At 52.2% G+C, this 24,436-nt stretch overlaps 2 protein-coding genes across 9 annotated transcripts in view; one reads left to right on the top strand and one right to left on the bottom strand.

Annotated features, from left to right (window-relative positions):
• EVC (EvC ciliary complex subunit 1) overlaps positions 1–17,882 on the bottom strand; it is a 67,882-nt gene extending 50,000 nt beyond the window's left edge. For 2 of the 5 annotated variants that reach the window (XM_041752659.1, XM_041752660.1), the window contains exons 1-5: positions 17,567–17,880; positions 14,074–14,196; positions 8,256–8,339; positions 5,970–6,202; positions 4,641–4,725 (exon numbers count right to left, since the gene is read on the bottom strand). In XM_041752659.1, the coding sequence (XP_041608593.1) occupies positions 4,641–4,725; positions 5,970–6,202; positions 8,256–8,339; positions 14,074–14,196; positions 17,567–17,740 (699 nt within the window). In that variant the 5' untranslated portion in view covers positions 17,741–17,880. Of the gene's footprint in view, positions 1–4,640; positions 4,726–5,969; positions 6,203–8,255; positions 8,340–14,073; positions 14,197–17,566 lie in introns of all 5 variants that reach the window. The other 3 variants (XM_041752661.1, XM_041752658.1, XM_041752657.1) reach the window with 3 other exon arrangements.
• Positions 17,883–20,224: 2,342 nt separating this feature from the next.
• The window catches only part of EVC2 (EvC ciliary complex subunit 2), a 128,066-nt gene continuing 123,854 nt past the window's right edge, over positions 20,225–24,436 (top strand). For 2 of the 4 annotated variants that reach the window (XM_041753326.1, XM_041753323.1), the window contains exon 1: positions 20,226–20,521. In XM_041753326.1, coding sequence (XP_041609260.1) covers positions 20,318–20,521 — 204 coding nt within the window. In that variant the 5' untranslated portion in view covers positions 20,226–20,317. Of the gene's footprint in view, positions 20,522–24,436 lie in introns of all 4 variants that reach the window. The other 2 variants (XR_005987446.1, XM_041753325.1) reach the window with 2 other exon arrangements.

Here is a 24,436-nt window from a genome sequence, read left to right as displayed (position 1 = left end):
TTAGTTTTCCCTTGTGTGGGTCACCCCCTCAGTGTTAAGTCGAAGAAAGAACGCTTTGCCTAGTTCGAGATCCTGAAGATTTTCTCTTTTTTTTCTAGAAGATGTATAGTCTTGCATCTAACATTTAAGTCTGTGATGCATTTTGAGTTCATTTTTGCATGACGCAGAGGTTCAGCTTAAGGTTCGTCTGTGTCTGCTTCTGGACATCTAATTGCTGCAGTACCATTTCCCGAAAAGCATATCACTCCTCCATTGAACTGCTTCAGAGGTCAGACACATTTGTGTGGTAAGGCACTTTAGTACAGGGCTCAGTAGATGTTTTCCTGTAGATGGCCACATCATAACAGTTCCTGGGTTTGCAGGCTATACTATCACTTTTGCAACCATTGGATTTTGCTGTTACAGCCTGGAGGCAGCCGTGGGCAAGAGTCAAGAACAGGCACGGCTGGATTTACATATATATATGTATATATATAAAATCTCATTTGGGGGACACCTGGGTGGCTCAGTGGTTGAGTGTTGCTGGCTCAGGGTGTGATCCCAGGGCCCTGGGATCAAGCCCCGCATTGGGCTCCCCATGGGGGAGCCTGCTTCTCCCTCTGCCTGTGTCTCTGCCTCTCTCCCTGTGTCTCTCATGAATAAATAAAATCCTTTTAAAAAATCTCATTTGGTTTTTACAGCACACAGGACATTGGTACAATCTTCCCCACTTTACAGACAAGGAACTCTTTAGCTGAGAAATCTGGGTAACTGGCCCACGAGGGACAGAACCCAGAACTTTCCTTATGCTTGTCAGTGCTAACGAGCTCTAGGAACACAATGAATGACATCCTGGCTTTCTACTCACTGAAGTTGAGACCACATAAGGTAACATTCGTATCTCGAGATGTTGGTCTCAAGCCCATTTTCTTTTTGACCCCAGACTGAATCAGTGATGTGCACAGGTCTTGTCTCATTCTTCAATTTAAAAAATTTTTCATTTGGAAAAATGATAAGCTCAGAAAAGTATCAAACCAGTACAGAGTCCCATGTGTTCTTTCCCTGGGTGACTTGGGACATTACTTTAGTATAATACCAAATCCCAAAAACGTCACTGACATTGGGCTGATGCAGTTTACTACAGTCTTCACTCAGTTCCACTGATTGTCACATGTACTGGTGTGCATGTGCATGTGCATTTCTGTGCAACTTTACCCCAAGTACGGATTCATGCAATCACTGCCACAATCAAGATGGAGAATGTCCCGGCACTAGGCCTAATGATCCTTCTCTTGGCACCTCCCTCAACACACACATCCCCTAATCTGTTCTCATCTCTGTCATTCTGCTTCTAATGCTGTCAAATGCAGCTTCTCTCCACCTCCTGACAAGCCCAGTGCCAGCTTCTCCCTCCAAGGCCACCACGGAGCTCTGAGCTCCTGGGCTGCATGACAGTCACATCTGGTCTGAGTCACTTTTATGTTTTAATTTGTTATTGACGTATAGTGGACACACAGTATTAGGGTAGTTTCGGCTGTACAGCACAGCAATCCCAGAGGTCTGCGTGTGATGCCATCTGCAATCTGAGTCACATCTGAACTGACCTGTGGTGACAGAGGTCTACCAGAGAAATGGATCTTGAGGTCTCCATGAGAGCTTGTGTGTCCTGCGTAGTGAAGATACACCCCGCAGGGAGGGAAAGGCCACCCATGGAGAGCAGGCCCCACGGTGGCGTCAGTAGGCAGGGGGCACATGTCTATGGAGTGCCTGCTGTATGTTCAGGCACACAGACTTTGCACTCGGACAGACCTCACTCGGGTTCTGTGTCTGCCATTCACCAGCTGTGCAATTTTGGACAACTGACTCAACCTCTCTCAGTCTCTGGTATTTTGTGATTGAAAAATAGCTGTAAGGCTTAATTGAGATCAGTTAGTTAGAGTCTTAGCCTCGGAGAGTATGTGTGCTTAACAAGTGGTGCTGTGATGATGCTGGTCACACAGCGCAGCCCAGCAGAGCCTGGAGCTCTGCCTATGGAGACCTTTCGAAGTAGGACAATTTCACTTCCTAGTAATTCTATGGGATAAAAGCTGAAAAACATTATCTTCATTCCTTTCGGAGAGTGGCCCAGAGAGGGGAAGTGACTTACCTAAGGTCACACAGCTCATACGTGTGGGAGGCTGGACTAGAACCCAAGTCTCTGACTCCTAGTCTAGAGCTCCTTCCCCAGGTTCCAGCTTATGTGTCTCCCTCCAGGGAAGCCTGGTCATCTCCCCCACTCTCACTTGGTCCCCCCTTACACATGCTTATGGCATCGAATTGTTTGCTAGGTCCTGCTGTCTGTCGTGGTGCATTTGTGCCATCTCTCCCGTCCCCCTACCCCCAGAGAATGGGCTCCAGACAGGTGGGGGCCATCCCTGGTATTGCCTGCTAGGGAGGAGAGGCTGCCACAGACCAGATGGGCAGATGAGGGATGGTGGACGCTTTCTCCATGACAGCAGGCTGCTTCCCTGCGGGCATCTGCTGGCTGCTCTGGGGGCGAGGCAGCCAGCACTATGTCACTCGCCAGCTGGATGGGGCTTTGAGCACAGAAACAATCGACCCTCGGGAGCACAGAGCCTCTGAGAGGATTGCCAGGTCCACCTGCCTGCAAGCAGGTCGGGATGGGGCCGAAAGGAAGCAGGCTGTAGCCGCAGGTGGTACGCTGGGGCCCCCGGATCAGGCTCTGTTTCTGGAGTCCTGCTGTGACTTCTGGTTTCCAGCACTGGCCCCTGTTTAGGAGGGGCCCCTGCTCTCACAGGGCCCCAATTTCTCTTTACTGCATCTGCAACTCGATGTTTATGTTTCCAGTTCATAACGAAGCACCTGGTGGGCATGTCTGTCTGTGTCTGTCACTGTCCAGTGGCCCTTCTCCCTTGCTCTTTCCAACCGTCCTCCCCTCTATAGGTCTCATCTCTTTTCCAATAATCCAGAAGAAATGATGCCCAGCTGGCCCTGCCGGGGGTTCCGCAGCTGTGCTGAGATGCATCTCTCAGGCTGCCCCCTCACCACGTCAATCCAGTGACGATTCACCCGGAGACCACATGCATCTGGCGGAGACCAGTCTTGTTCTGCTGCCATCTTCGGTTTCAACTGCTCCTTCATCCACTCAGAGAACGCACACCCATAAAAAGGTACCAGGATGCCTACCTCGCTCCCACCTAGGGCCTTATGACTCTGGGCGAGTCCTCTCTGTGCCTATTTCCTCGTCTGTAATGTGGAAGGATGGCAACACCTGCCTCTCCAGAGTGTGGTGAGGTTCAAAGCTAGCCACCTGTGGGACACTCCCAGGCCCTGTACCCAGGAAGCAATCAACAAAGTTAGTGCTCATAAATATTGTTGTCGCTGTTATCATTCCTTTAAAAATGTTGGCAAGGGGCGCCTGGGTGGCTCAGTCAATGAACCATCTGCCTTTGACTCAGGTCTCAATCCCGGGGTCCTGGGATCGAGTCCCACGTTAGGCTCCCTGCTCATTGGGGAGCCTACTTCTCCCTCTCCTTCCCACTTGTGCCCTTTCTCACTATCTCTGTGGCTATCTCTGTCTCTCTCAAATAAATAAAATCTTTAAAAATAAAAATGTTGGTGAGGATGCTGAGAAAGGGGAACCCTCCTATACTGTTGGTGGGAATGCAAGCTGGTGTAGACCCTCTGGGAAACAGTACAGAGGTTCCTCAAGAAGTTAAAACTAGAGCTACCCTACAACCCAGCAATTGCACTACTAGGTATTTACCCCAAAGATACAAATGTAGTGATTCAAAGTAGCACCTGCACCCCAATGTTAATAATGGCAATGTCCACAATAGCCAAACTGTGGAAAGAGCCCAGATTTCCATCCACAGATGAATGTGAATATATATAACATATATTATTAATATATACTACATAATATGTGATGTATATATACAATGGAATATTAGTCATCAGAAAGAATAAAATCTTGCTCTTTGCAATGACATGGATGGAACTAGAGAGTATTATGCTAAGCAAAATGAGTCAGTCAGAGAAAGAAAATTATATGATCTTACTCACAAGTGAAATTTAAGAAACAAAACACATGAACATAGGGGAAGGGAAGGAAAAATAAAATAGATACATCAGAGAGGGAGACAAACTGTAAGAGATGCTGGACTCTAGGAAGCAAACTGAGGGTCGCTGGAGGGGAGGTGGGTGGGAGGACGGGGTAACTGGGTGATGGGCATGAAGGAGGGTACATAATGTGATGAGCACTGAGTGTTCTATGCAACTGATAAATCACTAAATTCTACCTCTGAAACTAATAATATGCTATATGTTAATTAAACTGAATTTAAACAAAAAAATAATAAAAATGCTGTCTTTTTTTCACAGTACCTTCCACCTGTCTCCATCAGGAGGTGAACCCTGGAAGGAGGCTCTCATTTTTCTGCCTAAGCCCACAGCTTTCAGTAAAGTAGAGCCTGTGCCCCATCCACAGGCACAAATTGCTTCTCTGTTTTGCTTCCTGATGCCTAATGCTCTGACCGTTCCTGTCACATTGGCTCCAATGTCATTGGCACCCATTCCCTGAGGGCACGCAGGACTCAGCACCCACAGAGGGCAGCGTTTGGAACCCAGGGAAGGGAGAGCCAGACACCTTGACCACCTACCATGTGCTTCTCCTGCCTTAGTGCCGTGTCCAGATGCAGCAGATCTTTTAAGTGAAGGTTGTAGATACATAAGTCAAGGTCCACACTGAAAAGTCGAAAGAGAAAGAGAAAGCCATTGAGAGTCCTCGAGGCAGGGAGTGGGGTTGCAAAGTCTTCTTAGTACAGATATCAGTGCACCCTGACACCAGATGTGCAGAGATGCCCAACAGCCACCCCAGGTTCATATGAAGGAATCAAGGCAACTATTTGAAACTCACTTGTGACCAGGAGGGAGCAGCTGCCCGAGACATGAAGGGCAGGGGGCAGCAAGAGTCGGAGGTGGGAGAAAAGAGAGTTAACACCCCTTCCCAGCATTGTTGTGTCTGTGTCACGTGTCATGCCCATTTCACAGATGCAGAAACTGACTTAGGAAGTCAAGAAGTGGTGGCACGGTCACAGGGAAGGTAAGTGGCAGGGCGGACTTGACCATTTGTCCTGTGTGGGCAAATGCACTTTGAATGGCTTCGCTCCCACCCAAACTGTGACAAGTTCACTAAGTTCCAAAGCTCATTGACAGCCCTTCCCAGCCAGCAGGCTGAGCCACCATCAGGGCCAGCACTGAGCTTAGTGCCCTCTCCTTCCATAGCCCTGAGCTGAGGCAGGGCCACTTGGACTCACCAAACTCCACTGAGCAGAGGTCTGAGGACTGACGCACAGATGTGCGGACTCAGTTTCTCGGGCCTCTCCAGTGTGCTGAGTGGTACAGTGCTTTAGAGAATGGGCTTTGGAGATAAGGTCAGACAGGCTCCATCATTCATCTGCTCTGTGACCTTGGGCAAGTTACTCAGCCTCTCTGTCTCTTTTCACTCTTTGTAAGATGAGGGCAATAACAGACCTACTGCATAGGGTCGATAAATGGAATTAGTTCATTGATCGATTAATTTTTATGCCTCTGTCACTGCACTTGTCTCAGGCTCCTACTGTGCAATGAGGACACAGCAGGGAACAACACAGACCCTGTCATACTCAGGAGATAATTAATCCCTGCAAAGTGCTCAGTACTCTCCCCAGTACACAGAAGGCACTTAATCAGTACAAGCTACTCCTATGCAGTGCCTAGGGCACATCAGTGATTCAAGAAGGCCCCCTAATGGGTCTCTCCCCAGGGCTCAAGCCTGACTCCAAAACCCTCACATTGGTCAAAATGACTTGGTAGCTGGCGAGCTCCAGCTCGGATGCCCTGTGGCTGTGTGTCCATGGCTGACTCACTTAGGCTCTCTGGGCCTCCATTCCCAGCACGGACAGTGCCGTGGACCACTGGTCGGCTTCCCCGTGCCTCTCCCTCCTCACCTCTCACAGATCAGCACCTCGGGGAAGCTGTTGGCCTGGACGAAGGTGCGGCTCAAGAACCTGTCGTAGCTGGTGGCCGAGTGGATGCTGGATGAGGAGCTGCAGTCCTCCTTCTCCGCCTGGCTCAGGCTCCCCAGGCTGCTGGAGGGGGAAGCCTCCACTGGCTGGTTTGGCAAGACAGCCTGCTTTAAGTTCTCGTGCAGAGAAGGGTTGGAGGAACCATCGGCCAGCGGCTGAGTGGCAGGAGAGAAAACCCACTCAGTCTGTGTGACCTACTGTGTGACTTTGCTTCAGTGATTCCACCAGTGATCTGGGACAGTGGTCCCAGGGGGGCCCAGGCAGGGGCAGACTGGGTGGGGCAGGTGAACAGATAGAGTTTCTGTCCCAGGGTCCCACCCATGCCCCAGGGTCCCATGTCATGGCCCCTGTCTCCAGGAGGCCAGGCCCTGTGCAACAGGTACCTACCTCTTAGCTGATCACCATGGCCTGTTCCTTGCAGGTCTACCTGCTCCCCACAGTCCACCTGCCTCCCCACCTCTCCCCCCACCATCTCAGACCCCTGCGTGTGCTTCTCTGCCCACCTGCTGACCACTACACTGACCCCACATCACCCTCCTGACCCCAGGCCTGCCAGCTGGCTCCCCACTGCCCTAGCACAGGCCCCAAGCTCCTTATCAAGGAGCTCAAGCCCCACGCGCTACCGTGCCCACGCGAGGTCACAGCCTAGCACCTGCCACATCTGGAAGGCTCAAGAAACATCAGCTGCCACCTCCATCCAGCCTGTCCTGCCGTTCCAGGATACGCCTGCCCAAGTAGTACTCAGCTGGCTGCCAGCTCTAAGCCTCCCCTGGCATTTCAAACTTCTGGGCCTTTTGAGACTATGGTCTCCTTGCCTGGAACAGCCCTCACTCACTGTCCACCGGGCTAAAGTGTCTCTCCCTCCAGACAGACCCAGAGCCTTCCCTCCCTTGTAGCTGGGCCCAGCCCACTGGCAGCTCCATGGGCCTCTGGTTATTTCTATCTTGCCCATTTTCACACATCATCCCACAATCTCTGCCCAGACCGTGAGAGCATCCAGGGTGAGGACGATGCTGTCCTGACCACTGGATAATCTCCAGTGTTCACCAGAAGCCTGCCTGGCAAGGGGTGTGGATAAGGAATAATATACCGAGTCTGGTGGTTTTGTCCCTTCAACCACCCACCAGATCGCTAAGTGAATGGAGCGGTCCCCAGTACATGTTCCCAGGAACTGTTCCAGTTACTGCTCCCCATAATTAGGGTTCCACAGAAAAATTCATTTGGGAAAGTCTGTGTTAAGCAAGCTGAAATAATTTCTTTGGTGCAGGACTTTGCAGAGCCTGGCTCTGGTGCCTTCAGAAGCAAATGATAATTGAAAAAACTGAATGAACACTAAGTGCTCAGATGTCACACACCATTCTAAACCCTATGTCTATTATCCCCTTTGACCCTCAAAGACCTGGGGGAGGCAGGAGGGCCCATCACCTCCATTTCCAGATGAAGCAATAGAGGCCGAATCAGGAAATGGCCCACAAAATATGGTGGAGATGGGAATTAGGACAGAGTCTGAGTGACTCCAGAGCCTGTCCTCTCGATGGCCAGGAGGAGTGGACAGCACATCCCTCAAGTACCAGACCAGGGACTCTTTCCTTCATGGAGAGTCTCACAGGCCAACGGCTCCTCAAAGCACCATGGGATCTACTGCTGTCTGCAGAACTCCTGATCATAGGAATGAATTCCTGGCTTCAGGGGGAAGACCCACAGCCAGGTGACCTCTGGCAGGTCATTAGCCTCCCTGGGCCTCAATTTCCTTATGCGTAACGAGGCAATGACAGGGTGATTTACCTGATATAAAATGCCCAACACACGAGAAATGCCTAGCACTGTGCCAGCCTCGCAGGATGTGTTCAATAAGGTGGAAGGAGGATTGGTGAATGAGGAGCAATGCTAATAACTGTGTCAGTGCTGGTATTTGTATTCGTTTAGAACAGAAGGACACAGCCCAACTGTGCTGTCACCTGGGGTTCTGGGAATACCGTGCTATACCCTGTCCCATAAAATACCTTTTATGACAACGCTGTCATAAAGTGGATTCATGCTAAAGTCTTGCTCCATCAGGAAGCCTCAAAGTTATCCCTATTAAAATGACTTGCCATAAAACCCTCAGGCAGAACCAAAAATCACACACTTAATCTGCCCACTCATACCCCAATCTCTAGTAACAGTATTGAATGATTGTATTTCTAAGATGGAGCTGAGGACTCTTACCCGGAACTTCTGATTGATGGGATAGATGACTTTTGCTTTCAGTGCAAATGCTGTGATGTTACTGTTGAAAGATGGCTCATATTCCTGGGAAGAAAGAACAAATGGCATGGGGTGCTTTCTGTAAAATGAAGGATACACCACTAAGAGTTACCAAAATGCCACATCCATTTGTAACAGTGGCCTCAGGAAGGGACCATAACAGGCACATTTAGGTCCAAGGTACTCACTTGCTAGATGGATGGGTGAATGAATGGAGGGATGTAGGGTGGGAGGGGTGGATGGATGGAGAGGAAAATGGATGGATAGATGAGTGGATAGGTAGATGGAGAGGTGGATGTATGATAGATGGACAGATGGACAAATGGGTAGATGGATGGATGGATGAATGAATGGATGGATGGATGGGAGGATGATGGAAAGGTGGATGAATGAATGGATGGGTGGATGGTTGGATAGCACATTATTTAATTCCAAGTCTCCAGCTTTGGAAGAAATAAGTAATTAAATAGCATGACAATAATTAATGAGTTCTCCTAAAAATTGTGAACCACTTTAGCGGAAAAAAGGAAACACAGAATAGTTTTAGCATTGCCAAAGGCGTGAACACTTCCACAAGGCAATACTCATTCACACAAGACCCTGGATCAGACCCTTAAAAGAAAAGCAGTTGGGCAAGTCTTTTCACTTCTCTGAGCCTCAGTCTTCCCAGACAGAAAACAGGCACCATATCTGCCCCCAGACCGCGTAGAGCACCCAGCAGAGTAGCTGGAACAGAAGAGAAGCAAAACAATGGGCAGCTCAAAGGAATGGTAGGAAGGAGCCTCCTCTGGCCACAGCTGGACAGACTTATTCACAACTGCTCTACATCCCATCCTTCCTGTATCTCTCTCTTGCCACGGCCACCCCTGCACTTTGCCAGGTGGGTGTTGAATGAATGTTCTGGGAACAACCTGCAAGTGATGATGGCAAACAGGCAGACAAGTCAGGAACCTGGCACTCCAGACCACAGGAAATCCCTCATCGGTTCTGAGCAAACTGATGGGTGAAAACTGTACCCACATATACTTCAACACTTTTCAACCACACCTTTCTGAAGAAAGAGCTCCACCACAAATGGCTATTTCCAGTTGCCAACTTGGCATAAGATAACCCATCATGGGGGACTACAGAAGGATTTATCGCTTCCTCCTCATGCAGGCATTGAAGCAGCACATGACAGAGCCAGTGTGTGGCCCAGGGACATCTCCAGAGCAGGTTTCACCATGATGCCCTCCTGAACAGGACATGGACACCACATGGCAAAGGCTGCGTCTTGTCATTTCCTTCTGTACTTTATGACTCACAAAAACAGACCTAGATGTCAAGAATGGGGCAGACCACCAACATGTGCCACCTCCTTCCACTTCTGAGGGCTCCATCACAGAGGCTACTGTCTCCATTTCCCAAGAGGGGACAGGTGACACAGAGCAGTTAAGCCATGAGCCCAAGGTCACACAGCTCACAAATGCCAGAACTGGGATTTGAGCTCAGATTCCCAGGCTCCAGAGTCCCTCCTCTTTAGCTGACACCTTTCTGTCTCCTTCAAGATTGTGCAAATAAGAACGGGGGTGAGAGCAAGGAAGTTAAACAGGGAGTGGGTGTTTGGTTGAGAAGACTCCTGGACTGGCCATACCATGCTCCTGAGAACACAGGTCAGATCCAGTGTCATTCCCATACCCCAACCTTCCATGTAAAGTCAACCACAAATCCCACCAGCTTCAATTCCTAAATGTCACTCACATCCATCGTGCTGGACTAAGCCACTACACAGGGCTGCAGAGCCCCCAAGCTGGCTTCCATCTGTGCACTGAGTGCCTACTGTATGCTGGGCTCTTTCTGCACTCTTGTTCATGTAATCATCACACATTGTAGGCTTGTAATCATCACACAACAGCCAGCTCAGGGAGATCCACATGATTTCCATCCTATTTCAGGGATCAAGGCTCAGAAGTTAACATCTTCCAATTTGTTCTCTATATGGCAACCGGATGGTCTTTGGAACATGAAATCCCCATAACGGCCAGCTTCAAACCCTTCTTGGCTTCGCTGTGACCCAAGGGAGCAGAACATGGCCTGCCCCAACCCCCAGCACCTAGTTCTAATCTCTGCTTGAAGCTGTGTAGGTACAAAAAGCAAAGGGTGGTGGTAAGACAAAAAGGTTGCCTTCAGAACAGGTTATATAATTTGTGAGACCCAATACAAAATGAAAAGGGGGGGTTGCATCTGATTAAAATATGATTAAGAATTTTGGGACATGGGGCACCTAGGTGGCTCAGTGGTTGAGTGCCTGCCTTTGGTTCAAGTTGTGATTCTGGGATTGAGCCCCCCATCAGGCTCCCCCTGGGAGCTTGCTTCTCCCTCTGCCTTAGTTTCTGACTCTCTCTCTCTGTGTCTCTCATGAATAAATAAGTTAAAAAAAGAAGATTTTCAGGACAGCAGAGTCCAGAAACCAGAGGTGGGGCCCCAATTGAGATCCTGTGTGGCTGTGCAGATGGGACGCCTGGGATGCCAGCCCTGGTTGCTTTCCAGTGGAGACTCACCTGCTCGAGCAAAGCTAGGAAAGCAGAGGGCAATGTGTCTTGCTAAACTTACAGAGGTGGAGAGAGAGCATAGCATGGAAGGAGCAGAAAATGAGAGGAAGATGTGGTCTCTACCCTCTAGGGGAGATAGAAAACAAAAACTGCACTTCACATGGAAAACATAATTAGAAGAACAGGATGTAGATGCTGGGTCCACCTGGGATGTGTGGAAGCAGAACCCAGCCATCCACGTCAAAGCATGAGCCCAGCTGACACGGTACCGCAGTGTTATGAGGAGCCTGTGGGCGCATATGCGTTTCCAGCCCATCCACCTGCAGACTGCAAGCCAGTGAAGGACTGAGGACTGACACTATGATGGTCATGGTGTTTGTCAGGAAGAAGGACCTGGAAGCACTTGGCACATAGAATCTACGAATGAATAGACTTCTGCTGTTCTTAGGTTTTTTGTTTTTTTTTTTCTCCAGCTTTTCTTATTAAGTTCAGATGCCTTCCAAATTCTGATAATCTTCTCAACCGTAGCAATACAATTATACAGAAAATTGGTTGTAGTGCAAGCCTACAATGTAGAACTTCTTCAGCTGACTTGATGTATTTATTCAGAAAATTAGTGAAAGCATAATTGCAGGAAAAGAAAAGGCCTGTCACTAGCTGACACAGAGGTGTTCTTTCAGTGAGCACACAGATGCGTCCACAGAGGAACCATCCCCTCTCCAACCGCCAGATGCCAGAGCAAAAGGACAGGGATGAAGAGAGCCAAGGCTGTGTCGTGGCACGCTGAAGAGCCTTCTGGAACATTCTGTGTGCTTTCGACTGATGTGAGCTGTTTATCAAGATAAAGTTCATGCAAGGAGCGGTGTGAACCACGAATGCCTCAGTTTTCCATGCATTTTGGGGCATCAGAGTTGGAGCTCAGCTCACCCTGTCCGAATCGGGCCTGGCCAACATTCCTTGACAAGCTGGGTGTGCAGAAGGCAGGGCATTTTGGCAAGGAAGTCACTGGAACAGGCAGATCTTTAACTTAACTCTTGGCAATCATTAGCTTGGTCAGGGGCATCAGTTGGCATAGCTAAACGGTTAACAGGTAAAACATTACTAGGTAAACACACGAGTGGGGCTGCTGGGGAAGCAGGACTCGGCTCTCCTGTGAGCACTGACGAACACTTGTCCTGTAGTTGGCCAACCTGTGGGGGACCCTGGGGACAGCATCATTACTGTCACCGTGAAGCCGAGAAGCCAGAGGCTCAGATAGGTTGTGTCTCACCCAGCATCACACAGCAAACAGGTGACAGGGCTGGGTTCCTGGGATCCAGGGGACAGCCGTGCCCCCCACCCCAAGCCAGTGTCTTTTCACCATCTCCAGGGGCGCCCTCTGTGTGAGCGGGGTTGTGTCCATGCTTTACCATGTAAAGTATGCAATTTAGTAATTTCCGGTCTATTCCCAGATAAGTGGAGCTATTCCCGCAATCAATTGTAGAATACTTCTATCGTCTCAGAAAGAACCCCCACACCTGCTAGCTGTCCCCTCTAGCTCTCCTCTATCACCCCTGCCCAAACAAGCCCCAGTCTACTCCGTCTCTGTAAATGCACCTGTTGCAAACATTCCACATGAATGTGATTCTATAATACGTGGCCTTTTGTAATTGGCTTCTTTGAGTTTGTGTGAGATGTTCAGGGTCCCTTCATGTGGTAGCATGTTTCAGGACTTCTTTCCTTTTTATGGTCAAAGAGTATTCGGTCAAATGGATAGAGCACGTTATGTTTAGCCACTCATCAGCTGATGGACATTTGAGTTTCCATGTTTTGGCTGAAGAGGGCTATTAGGAACACAGTGTGCATGTTTATGTTTTTCTGTAGCTGTATGTTTCCGATGCTGTGAGCAGGGTTTTGATAACACAGGATAAAAGGGACAGAAGGAGACAGATGAGAGAAAGAGAGACATCACACACCCACCTGCCACATGGACACACAGAGATGCCCGTGGAGAGAGACACAAGAGAGAGAGAAAGAGATACACAGAGCCACCCCAACACACACACATGCAGACACATAGGGGGAGACAGGCACTTAGGGACAGAGGCAGGGAGCACGAGCTGGATACATAACACCTCCATGCCAGGGGCTTGCTCCTGCTTCAGCTCCAGCTCCCACGAGGGCAGCCAATCTTTCCACCAGGCTGTATAAAGGAAGCCTGCCTCCAGAATCCTCAAGAAGAGGATATAAATAAGATCTACCTCGTGGGGCTGCTGGGAGAGATGCAGGGGGTAATTCACATGAGTGTGCACATCACTCAAAAGTGACACATGAGAAAATGCCTGGCACTCAGTAAGTGCTAAAAAAAATAAAACCTTTCCCAATTTCTCAGGAACCCTCTAGTGGTCTCTCTCTCTCTCTACCTGCCTAAATATCTATATTTACCTTTAGATAATTGAGGCTACATGACCAGGATCCACGGTACTTTCTGGGGACCAGCAAGTGTCTACAAATAGCACACTTTTGGAAGAAACGCCCTTTCTCTCTCCACAGAGCTCACACACAGAGTGATGCCCTATGGGTGGGCTCAGGCTGGACAAGGTAGGGGCCAGTGAGGAAGGGACAAGGAGAATCCCACCTTTAACATGTCCATCAAGAGGCTCACAGCCCGCACTCCTGCATATTTACGTAACATTCATTTAGAATAAATAAAACGAAACAGAAACAAGTAAACTTATACACAAACATTCTCAGAAGTCCTACTCAGCATAGCCAGACATGGGAAAGAACCTCCACTGTAATACCACAGTGGGCTGAGCAATTAAAAGGGATGGATTACTGATGAGTGCAACAACACGAGCAGTCTCAAAAGCAGTTTGTTGAGGCAAGGTCGGCACAAGAAAGTACACGTGAAATTCTAGAACAGTAAAACCACCATGGTGATGGGAATCACAGCAGTGGCTACTTCTGGAAGAGGCAAGGTGTGGGACCGGGGAGATGAGGGGAGGGTAAACCAGAAAGAGGCACTGGGAACTTTCTGGGGTGATGGAACATTCCAGATCAGGGTATTGGCTACCGGAGTGTATATGCTCATCAAACTATAAACTTAAAATTTGTATATTTTGCCATATGCAAATGATACTGCAGAAAAGCAGCCTCTTGGGACAGGACATCTGTCAGAGGCTCATCTGGATGGCATCTGTGCTGCTAGGTGCGGCATGTGACCCCCAACATGTGACACAGCAAAGAAACCCAAACGTGCAGCTTACGTCCACAGCCTCCTCCTTTGACATCTGTGCTTCTCTCCTCCTCCTCCTGGATGGGGAGCCAGTTTCCGACGGGTCCTGTATGTGAGACTCTAAATTCTTGAGCAGACTCTGAGTATCGTCTTTCTAAAATCCAAAGGTGGAGGTGGGGAAAACACAGGAAAGCCGGTCAGCCTTGCACCCCATGACTAGAGCCATCCACCCCCGACCCGACCCGTGCTCATCTCTGTGCCTCCACCTGGCCCTCCCTCTGTGTGCGGCCTCCTGCCTCCCACCCACCTGGGGCCAGCTACACAGCCCTCCAGACCATCCAGAAGTCAGCTTCCTGAGAAGCCCCCCTGGCTCCCTGCCTCGGGATGTCCTCAGGACCTGGAGGTCACACTTGGATTAAAGGTCACTCCATTGTTTCTTCTGGGCTGGTGGCCCCCGGGTAGCCTGATCTCTGAGGGGGCGGGGGGTTACAGCTGAACACAAGAAATGGTACATAAATCTTAATTTTCTTGCTCTTTCCCATAATGCCATTGGATGACTTTAAGAAAATATTTTAGGTAGCCTTAAATTATAGAATGGTTTGTATCAGGAACCCTGATCTTTGTTATCGGTAGACTCTGTGTTTGTAAATTTGCTCACTTGCCGAAATGTATTTGTAACCCCAAAATCTACACTTGTGGTACTTTTGTGGTCACTCCTAAGCATGTGCAGAGTGGTGAAAATTTGAGCTGCTTGACGTGCCATGTCCAACGGAGAGTGAGCAAGGGCACGCCCTACCTTAATATGTCAGGTCTCCCATCGCAGACAAGTGTCCCTTCCACGTTCTGTTAATGCCATTATTTCCCCACATTTCTGTGCTTTCTGTTGCTAATGTGGTTATTTAAAACGAGCCCAAGGCATAGCACTGAGTGATGTGTGGTGTTCCTAGGGCCAAAAAGGCTGGTGTGCGCCTCATGGAAAAATGTGTGTGTGTGATAAGCTTCATTCAGACACAAGGTAGGGCACTGTTGGCTGTGCATTCACTGTTAGTGCATCAACAATATGTATTACACGGGGTGTCTATAAACAGAAACACACACAAAACAAGGTTACGTATTGGCCAGCTGTGTTTCCCCTAGGAGCAATGATTTGGCATTTGCGAATTCTCTGTTTTCCATGACTTTGTAGATCATAATGATACCAGAGACCCTGATGAAGCCCCTCTTCTGGCTGCTCATGGATATAATCTTTACACTGATGAAATACCCCCTTTTGTCATCCAGTTAGTCAGCAACTGTTACAAGGTTTATTCCAGTCACTGGGAAGGGAATAACAAACAAAATAAACAAAGCCCCCACCTTCATGGAGTTTACATTCCACTGACAGAAGAGAGATGTAAGTAAACATGTAGTAAGTCATGGGTGGTAAGTGCTATAGAAAAAAAAAAGATGTAGGACAGGAGAATAGATGGCAATGGGAGGGGAAGGCCTCTTGGGCAAGATGGTATTTGAGAAGAAATGTGAAGGAAGTGAGAGAGCAAGCCTCTCAGATATGTCAGGGACAAGCTTTCCAAGAGAGGGCACAGCAAGTGCAAAGGCCCTGTGGCAGGAGCACACACAGCATGTCCAGGGAAGAAGCCCTTGTGGCTGTACCAGTCTGGGGTGCAGTGGAGAGGGGCAGATGATGATATTAAGGGTTTAAGCATTGTTTGTTTAGCAGTTATACCTGGTCAGTATAAGAGTTCTGCAGGGAAGGACCCAATCAGATCATCCTATAAGAAAGACTCCAAGAGATAAACCTCATCCACCTCACAGGGGAGCGTCATTATTTCAGGACCCTTCTACTCTCTGAGGACACAGTGAGAAGTCTGCAGCCTGGAAGTGGGCCCTCACCAGAATCCAGCCGTACTAACACCTTTTTTTGGCTTCCAGAACTGTGAGAAGAAGTTTCTGTTGTTTCTATGTCACACAGCTTATGGTATTTTTCTAATAGCGGTCTGAACAGACCAAGACGGATACCACCATCTACCTCACTAGGTGGCAGCTGACTAAATGCTATGATTCAGGCATTCCGACACACTGGGGTTGAAATCCAGGCCCTCTGTTTATTCATCACATGACCCTGGACCAAGAACAATGTTGGGGAGCTTTGACCTCCGTACCTGGAAAGTGAGGATAATGACGGCTCCCACCACTCACAGATTTGTTGTGGGAATACAGAACCAAAAGCCCACAAACCCTCAGCGCACCCAAGAAAGGTCTTGCACGTATTACTTCCCTCTTCACACAAGAAGCCAGTGTCTCACAATGTCCTTCAATCATCAGTGGGATGGGACAACCTCACACAGACCTGCAAGCATCTTGCACTATACTACTTTCATGCAACCTTCATCACACCTTTCCAGCAAAACACTCCCCTGAAATCAGCGGCAATAAAAAAGACCCCTGCTTGGCTTGCCTCCTTCTTGCATGGGCCAGGAATCCAGGGAAAAAAGACCAAACACCTCATCTCAGATCCTACCAGACTTTATCCCTCAGCAAGATCAAAGGAGCAAAGACCCAAGAAAGTGACCACACCACGACTGCTGTATGCCTGCCATCTCCACACAGCATCCAATTCCGTCACAAGGGTCACGGGAAGCATCCATGAATCCCCCCTTCTGTGACCACTGACACCCATGGAGAATGCAGTGACTTTGGGCTGAGCCATACATCTGTCACTTTGGCAAGTCACTGAACCGCACTGTGCCTCAGTTTCCTCAAATGCAAGATGGGGTCATCAACAGACAAACTCACAAAGCTGTTCTGGGGATTAATGAGATAATTCAGGTAGAGGGTCCAGCTCAATGAGCTGCACACAGTCAGCAACCCCCAAGTGCTAGCATTATGGGCGCTATTCTTTCCCGTCACCCAACTCACCAGGTTGTGCTACGATTACAAGTTCACTTGAGAGCCACCATTTTCCGGAGGCTGTGAACCTCCGGCAGCAAGAGCAGGCCCGAGGTGTCTCAGGCCCGAGGACCGTGTGCCGCTGGCACACTGGTCGCACTTTCACCGCAGGGATGGATGAGCCAATGAAGGCATGAGTGCACGCCAGTGTGGCAGCTGGGGCTGAGAGCCTAGCGAGGTAGCTCCCGGGGCAGGCAAGCAGCAGGTGGACAGGGGTGGGGATCCCAGCCCTCCTGTCCACCTCGCCCGGCCGGGCCCCTGGGCCAGCTGCGAGTCCAGGCCCTTCAGGCTGCAGATGAGGAGCCCGGGGCCTCGCAGGGCTTTCGAGGCTTCTGTGACCGCGCACAGCGGAGTCGCACGGAGCGGCCACTTCCCGGGGACCCCAGGCCGGTGCGCTCCTGTCGCTGCGCAGCTCCCCCTCTGCACGGGGTCTGCAGCCCCTTCCTGGGCCAGCAGGGAAGCGGGGCGGGAGCCGGTGCGCCGAGCGCCAGCGAGGTCGCTGCAGCGCCCACCGGGCGCCGGAGACCCGCGCGCGCGCCCCTGTCGCCCGCCCCCCGCGCGCCCCGGCCCGGACCCACCTGGCGCCGCGAGCGCGGCCGGGGGGCGCGGCGGCCCAGCCAGAGCCCGAGGCCCAGGCCGAGCGCGGCGCCCAGCAGCACGGCGGGGGCCAGCAGCGCGGGCGGCGGCCACCCCGCGTCCCGGCCCAGCGGCAGCCGCGCGTCGCTCTCGCAGGCCGCCGCGCCCCGGGCCATCGGGGGCGCTCAGGCGGCGGCCCGGCCGCATCGTCCCCGCCGCCGCGCGCCGCCCCGGCCCGCCGTCCGGGCCGCCGTCCCCGCCAGCTCGGCGCCAGCGGGCCCGCGGCCACGAGCAAAGGAGACGGCGGAGGAGCAGCACGGCCGTGGGGCCCTCCAGCGCGCTCCGCGTCCTCCCGCCCCGCCCCGCCCCGCCGCGGGGAGGAGCCTGCACCGTCCGCCCGAAGCTTGGAGGCGCCCCCGCCCGGGCGGGCCCTCGCACTGGGCAAGCCTGGAGAGGCGGTCCCCGCCCGCCGGGACCTCCCGAGGAGGCTCCTGGCCTCCAGGCTTCCCCGGAGGGAGGGGGGGCCCAGCCACTGGGAGGTCCCTAGGGTACGTGCACGGAGCGTTTAGCATGTGCTACGCATGTAGCCTGCTGAGGTCACTAACTTTCTCAACAGCCCTCTTAGACGGGTTCTGATCTCTGCCCAGCCTCCCACCCTCCGGGTCAGGAAGCTCTGGGTCGAGCGGCCAAGTGACCTCCTGAGGGTCCGACTCCTGCACCACACAGTCCGCCACCACCTCTGAACTTGTTAGCCTGAAGACTCCTCTTTTAATCCCATCCTTCCATGGAGAGTCAACCCTTTCTTCTATGATGCTACGTAGAGAGATGGTTACACGCAGGCCCGGCTAGGAAGGAGACATTGCGTGGTTCAGACCCGTCCGCTCAGCCTTTACAGAGGACCTGCTGATGGAACCAGCACGGGCCAGCAACCAGCCAGACAAGGTCCTGATATTGAGGATCTCGTGGCTGTGCGGGGAGATAAGCAACCAGGTGAATTCAGCCTCTGTTCTCTCCGTGAGCAAACATTACTGAGCAGCTACGGGATGCTAGCTCTGGTCCTGCGTGTCCTGGGGATATGGCAGTGAACACACACTCATACACACACACACACCTTTGGGGCTTACTTCCCCATGACTGCCAAGGCAGGAGTGCCACAGGGATCCACTTCAACGGAAAAGGGCCTTTTGTATCTTTAATCTGGATGTTCAGCTTAAGTTTCTAGTTTTTAAATCATCACCTCATCAACCTTCTGGGTGAGCAAGACAGGGCCTATTATCCGGACTTAATTTTTATAGAAGAAGAAATGGACAGCGAAAGAAGAGAAGCTGCTCATTCAAGGTCTGGCAACTAGGAATGAGACAGGTGTATGAACAGCTGTGTCTGGTTGGCTACAGGGCTCACACCCTCTGCTACACAGGGCTGTTTAATGCTTCCTTCAAAGCATCTCCAAGGCTTCTGGGAATGTGTATGGGATAATAGCCTGAAGCTCTTGCTTTTTATGCTATTTCTTTGGATACTCAGAATGTAGTGTTCTTTGCATTTTACTTCATTATAAAGTTGTTTGTATATTAAAATCATCCTTTGAATGACCCATGTCAAATAGAACTGACGCTCCAGCAATATGCTAGCATCTAGCCTTTGACCTTGTCTCACTCCTGGCACTCTGCCAGGTACCCCCAGGGCAGTGTACCTCTTGTGGGAAGCCTGGCTAATACATTTTCAGAGTCTCAAACCTCACTGCCTTGTCCATGTTGAGGGAGGGAGGGCCTGTCCTTGGAGGGGTTGGGGGTGAAGGAACTCACAGATGCCAGTCTTCCTGGCCTGAGCCTGCGTGACCAGGTGCCCTGCAGAAGAGGAGCCTTCTCCTCAAGGAGAGGCCCCTGACGACTCAGGGGATGCAGGGGGAAGCAGAGAAAGTGCTCTCCCTGGTCCTCTCCCAGGATCTGTCTACCACCTCCTTGCCTCCCTTGGCAAGGCACAACCCTATCCCCATGAGAGTCCAAGGAGTTTGCTCAGCTGCTGGGCCCTGGCTCCAGACGCCAAATCCCCTCTGGTTCCCCGGAGTCGTCCCAGAGTGGCTGGCCTGACAATCTGCCTGCCCTGGAAGTTGGTGGGGCTGGCCAGGTGCAGGGGCTGATCCACAGCAAGCGCTCAGGCAGCAGGAGGCGAATGCGGCTGAACTAAATCCAATAGGAAGTGAGAGTGGCCTTTCCCTCTGGCTCCTGATCGGCCAGGCTCCCTCCCAGCCCACCGGTGCTGTCCTGTCCCCTCCGGGCTCTCCAGCACACAAGGCTCTCTGCCTCTCCGAACGCTTCTCGGTTCTCTAATAAGGGGCTGGAGGGTCTGGAGCAGCCTCCGGGTTCAGCCCGGTGTGTGCGTGCGTCAGGGAAGGCTTCCTGGAGGAGGTGGTTCTGAGCTGAGAACTCGGGCAGGCATCCGTGGAGGAGCGCTCGGAATCCCTGAGCTCTTTAGGAGCAAAGGAGTGACGCGATCCGCTTCGGATCTGGGTGGAGCTGAGGCTCCTGGGCGGGGCGCGAGCAAAGCCCAGTGGCCCGGCCGCGCTCCCTCCCTCTCACGCCCGTCCCCTCCCCGCCGCCTCCCCGCCCTCCAGCCGCGGATGCCCGAGTCCGCTCCAGAAAACTTTCCGGGGCGGCTCGCACTGAGCATGCTCCGCGGCGGGGCGGGCCTGGGGTCCGGAAGCTCCGGAGGCTCCGGCGCGCCCGCCGCTGTGGGGTCCCAGGTGCCGAGGGGCGATGGGCTCGCGGGGCGCCGCGGGGCGGGCCACCTGGGTGCTGGCCGGGGGCCTCCTGGCGGCCGCCCTGGCGCTGCCCGCAGGGCCCGGGGCCCCAGGAGGCGGGTTCCCCGCGGGCCCGGGGCTCCTCGAGCGCCCCCTGGGCGGGCAGCGCCCCCCGGACCCCCCAGCGGCTGCCGGTGCGGGGCCCCAGCGGACCGCGCAGGTAAGGAAGGCCGCCCACCTCCTCCTGTGGCACTGGAGTCGCTGCTTCGTCTACACCCGCGGCGGCGGGGAGGCCCCTTCGAGTTAGGGAGATTAGGGGGGGTGGGCAGGGTCGGAGCGGGATGCTCGGGTGTACCTTAGTGCGTGGCGCGCAGGCCCGCAGCGCCCCAGGGAAGGTGGAGCCCCACGCGGGGCTGTGACCTGTGCAGGGCGAGTCGGTTCTCTTCTTGTGCCTCCGATTCCTGGGCCCTAAGCCTTTGCAGCTTCTACCCCGCAGGTGGGTGCGTCTACCCCGCAGGTGGGTGGAGGCCCGGCGCCTTCCTGGAGGCACCGAGCCTGCAGAGGTGAGCACATCCCCGAGTGTGAGCGGTTTGTTGGAAGAACAGTTGGGATTATTGGCTGGAGTTTTACTGACAGCCCCATCTTGGTCGCTGAATTTATCCACTTCCCATCAGCCCCTCCCTCTGTGGCCCTAATTTTGGGGAGGCACAGAGCCCTGGCTGTCTCCCTAGATTCCTCCAAAGCTGGCCACCAGTTTTCTGGATGCTCCGGGATGCCTGCAACCCCCATCTCAGACCCGAAATTCATCCTCACCCCTTAGCCTCTAGCATTTGGTGACCGCTTCTTCTGGTTCTCCTCCACCCTCTAATTTGTGTTCTCCATCACCCATTTCCCCCCATGGCTGGTGTCCTGGATGGGTGATCTGCCCATGGTGTACCGGTGACCGCTTCCCTTCCCAGTCCGCACCCTCTCCCACTGACCCCTGGCAGAGCTAGGATTCTGTTCTTAGGCCTGCCCTGTTCAGTGGCCTCTCCCCTCATTCACTGCCTTGGGGTCCTCCTTGTCCTTCCCCAGGGCCCAGCTCCTCTGATCCTGTTGGGTTCTCTACCTGCAGGCCCCAAGGTGCTTGCTACACTTGCTACACGTTTTAAAGCTGTAAATCTCTTAAAGGAGATTCTTTTCATTTTTATTATTAGGTTTTCACTGAAGAAGACCAAGTAATAACTCTATGTCAATTTACTGAGCTTTAAATTTAAATTACACATTTCAAGAGCTTGATGGCCACATGTGTTAGAGGCTGCTATATTGGACAGTCCAGACTATGGAACATCCTCACCGTGGTGGAAAGTTCTATCAGAAGTTTGTTGGAAGGAGAGAAGGCCCGTGATGGGTTGAGTGGACAAGAGGTTCTGAGTCATCCATTCACTTCCAGTGCTCATGGACGGCTTTCCAGGTGCCAGGCTCAGGTCTGGGTGCTCGGGATATAAGAGAACAAGACAGCCTCTCTTCTTAAGACATCAGCATTCTTAGGGCAGGAGAAGGAAACTAGACAGTGGTGCCAGTCTATAATGTAGCCAGTGGTGATTTAGGGTGCAGAGAGACATAGAGTGGACTGGGAGAGATGGGGATGCGCACTCTCTAGTCGAGTGGCCAGGGAGGCTCCTCTGAGGAGGTGATGGGTGAGCCGAGCCCTGAGTGGAATGAGAAGGGCAAGGTCATGTCCAGGAGAAGCACTTTCCTAAGTGCTGTGATAGTGAGGCCAGAGGTCAAGTGTGCTTGGTGTCGTCCAGGACCAGCAAGGAGGCCTGGGGGCCGCCAGAGCAAGGACAGGGGTGGAAGAGGTGAGGCCAGAAGGGTGAGGAGGAGCCAGATCAGGAAAGGCCCTGTGGCTTTTGCTCAGGATCCCGGCTGTTATTCTGAGTAAGATGGAAGCCTTGTGGGTTTTGAGCCAGAAAGCAGCATACTCTGGCTCATCTTTTTAAAGCACCCCGGTGGCAGGGGTGAGGATAAAGGACAAGGGCAGAAGTGTCAGCAAGAGAGGAGGCGGGTGGGAGACCAGGCCAAGACGGAGGAGTACTGGACCAGGGTGGTTGTTAACGGTGGGCTGCTAGCTGTGGGGTTTCTGATGTATTTTGAAGGTGAAGCCAGTGGGATTTGCTGGGATTGGCTATGAATTGACAGAGAAAGAGAGGAGTCAAGGGGAAGCCAAGGCTTTCAGCCTGAGCAAGTGGAAGAATAGGGACACCAGTGGCTAATACGCTGAAGCCTCACAGGACCATTGAGATTTCTGCTCTGGTCTTGCTGAGTTTGACCAGGTGGCCGTGTACAGTAGAGCGTGGGGCGAGCAAGCCTGGATTTGGGTGAGGGATCCGAGCTGGAGCTTTACACCGGGTGGCAGTCAGCGTAGGAGTGGCTGAGCTCACCTGGGGAGTGAGTATGGCTCAGGGAGACGGAAGCCTGAGGGCAGAGCCCAGAGCCCATGGCCAGGGAGGAGGAGATGAGAACAAGCAGCAGGTATGACAGGAAGGGAACCCAGACTGTGACCCAGAGGCCTGGGGAGGAGAAGGCCCAGCGTGGGCAGACTAATGCCCCCCGATGCCATCTGCATCCCAATCCCCAGAACCAGTGAATGTGTCAGGTTACCTGGCCAAGGGGAATTAACATCCAAGGTGGAATTCCAGTTGCTAGTCGGCGGACCTTAAAGGAGTGAGTTTTTCATGGATTATCTGGGTGGTCCCTATGTAATCACAAGGGCCAGGAGCGTGGAAGAGAGGGTGGAAGAAGGTCACAGTGATGTGGGGTGAGGATGCTGCTCTTGACGTTGTGTGCAGGGAGGATGGAGACTTGGCCATTGAACAGGGCCTTGCAGAGGTCATGGTGACCTTGACAGGGGGCTGCTATTTTGGAGAGAGGGATAACCAGGGAGGGGAAGGCCCGGCATTGAAAGGGGCCATGGACTGACACCTGAGCATGGTCTCTGTGAGAGCAGGCTGCTTCACGTGGCCGAGGGGCCCCCAGAGAGGCCCCCCCGGGCTGGCGACACCCAGAAACCAGAGAGACCTCTGAGAGTATGGCAAAGAGCCCCTGGCACCTGGGGCTACCGAAGGCCTTCGTGGATTGTTTGCTCCCTTGGAACCTGCCCCTGCCTCTCACGTGTAGAAATGTTTGTTGGGAAGGAGACCACCAGCCCTCGGCGAGGTCAGGGACCACATCTGCTTTGCTCACTTGGTGGTGTGGAGCCTGCCATACAGCAAATGCAGGTTGAAAGGGTGGCTGGGAAATTCCAGAGGGCAGGCCGTGTACAGACATGCAGTTGTGTGGGTGTGGGGTGCACCTTGGAGCCCCCGAGCACTCCAGAGACCTCACAAGTATATATTGTGTGAGTTAACCGGCTTTCTTTTTTAGAAGAGTTTTGGATTTTAGAAAAATTGAGCACGTAGGAGAGAAGGTTCCCTTGCATCTGCCTCAGTTCCCACATACAGTTTTCCCTCTTACTGACTTTTTTTTTTTTTTAGATTTTATTTATTTATTTATTTATTTGACAGAGAGAGAAAGAGAATGAGCTCACAAAGGAGGGGGAGCAGCAGGCGGAGGGAGAGGGACAAGCAGACTCCCCGCTGAGCAGGGAGCCCGAAGCAGGACTCAATCCCAGGACCCTGGGATCATGACCTGAGCCCAAGGCAGAAGCTGAACTGACCAAGCCACCCAGGCGGCCCCCTTCCCTGCCCCCCCTTACTAACTTCTTACACTAGGATGGTACATTTGTGTCAGTTAATCACTCAGATTGATAGATTATTGTTAAAGACCATAGTGTATTCAGACTTCTTAGCTTGTTTTTGTTTTTGTTTTTAACCTAATGCTCTTTATCTGTTCTAGGAGTGCATCCAGGGCACACAGTTACTTTTGGTCTTCATACCTCGTACCTCACACCCTTTAGGCTCCTCTTGGAGCTTCAGACTTTCTTTATTTCTGATGAGCTTTGTAGTTTTGCAGAGCCTGTCGGGTGCTTCATTGGCTGCCGCATCCCAGGGTTTGCCTGGGTGCATCCTCTCATCATGGTTCATAGCTGTTGGCCTTGACCATGGCCTCCTGGCTGGAGTGGTGGTAGCCGGGTTTCTCCACTGGGAAATGCCCC

The sequence above is a fragment of the Vulpes lagopus genome, chromosome 4 (genome assembly GCF_018345385.1).
Source record: "Vulpes lagopus strain Blue_001 chromosome 4, ASM1834538v1, whole genome shotgun sequence".
Classification (NCBI taxonomy): domain Eukaryota; kingdom Metazoa; phylum Chordata; class Mammalia; order Carnivora; family Canidae; genus Vulpes; species Vulpes lagopus.
Note: the sequence above shows the minus strand (reverse complement) of the source record. Positions and strands in the feature narration are given on the sequence as shown.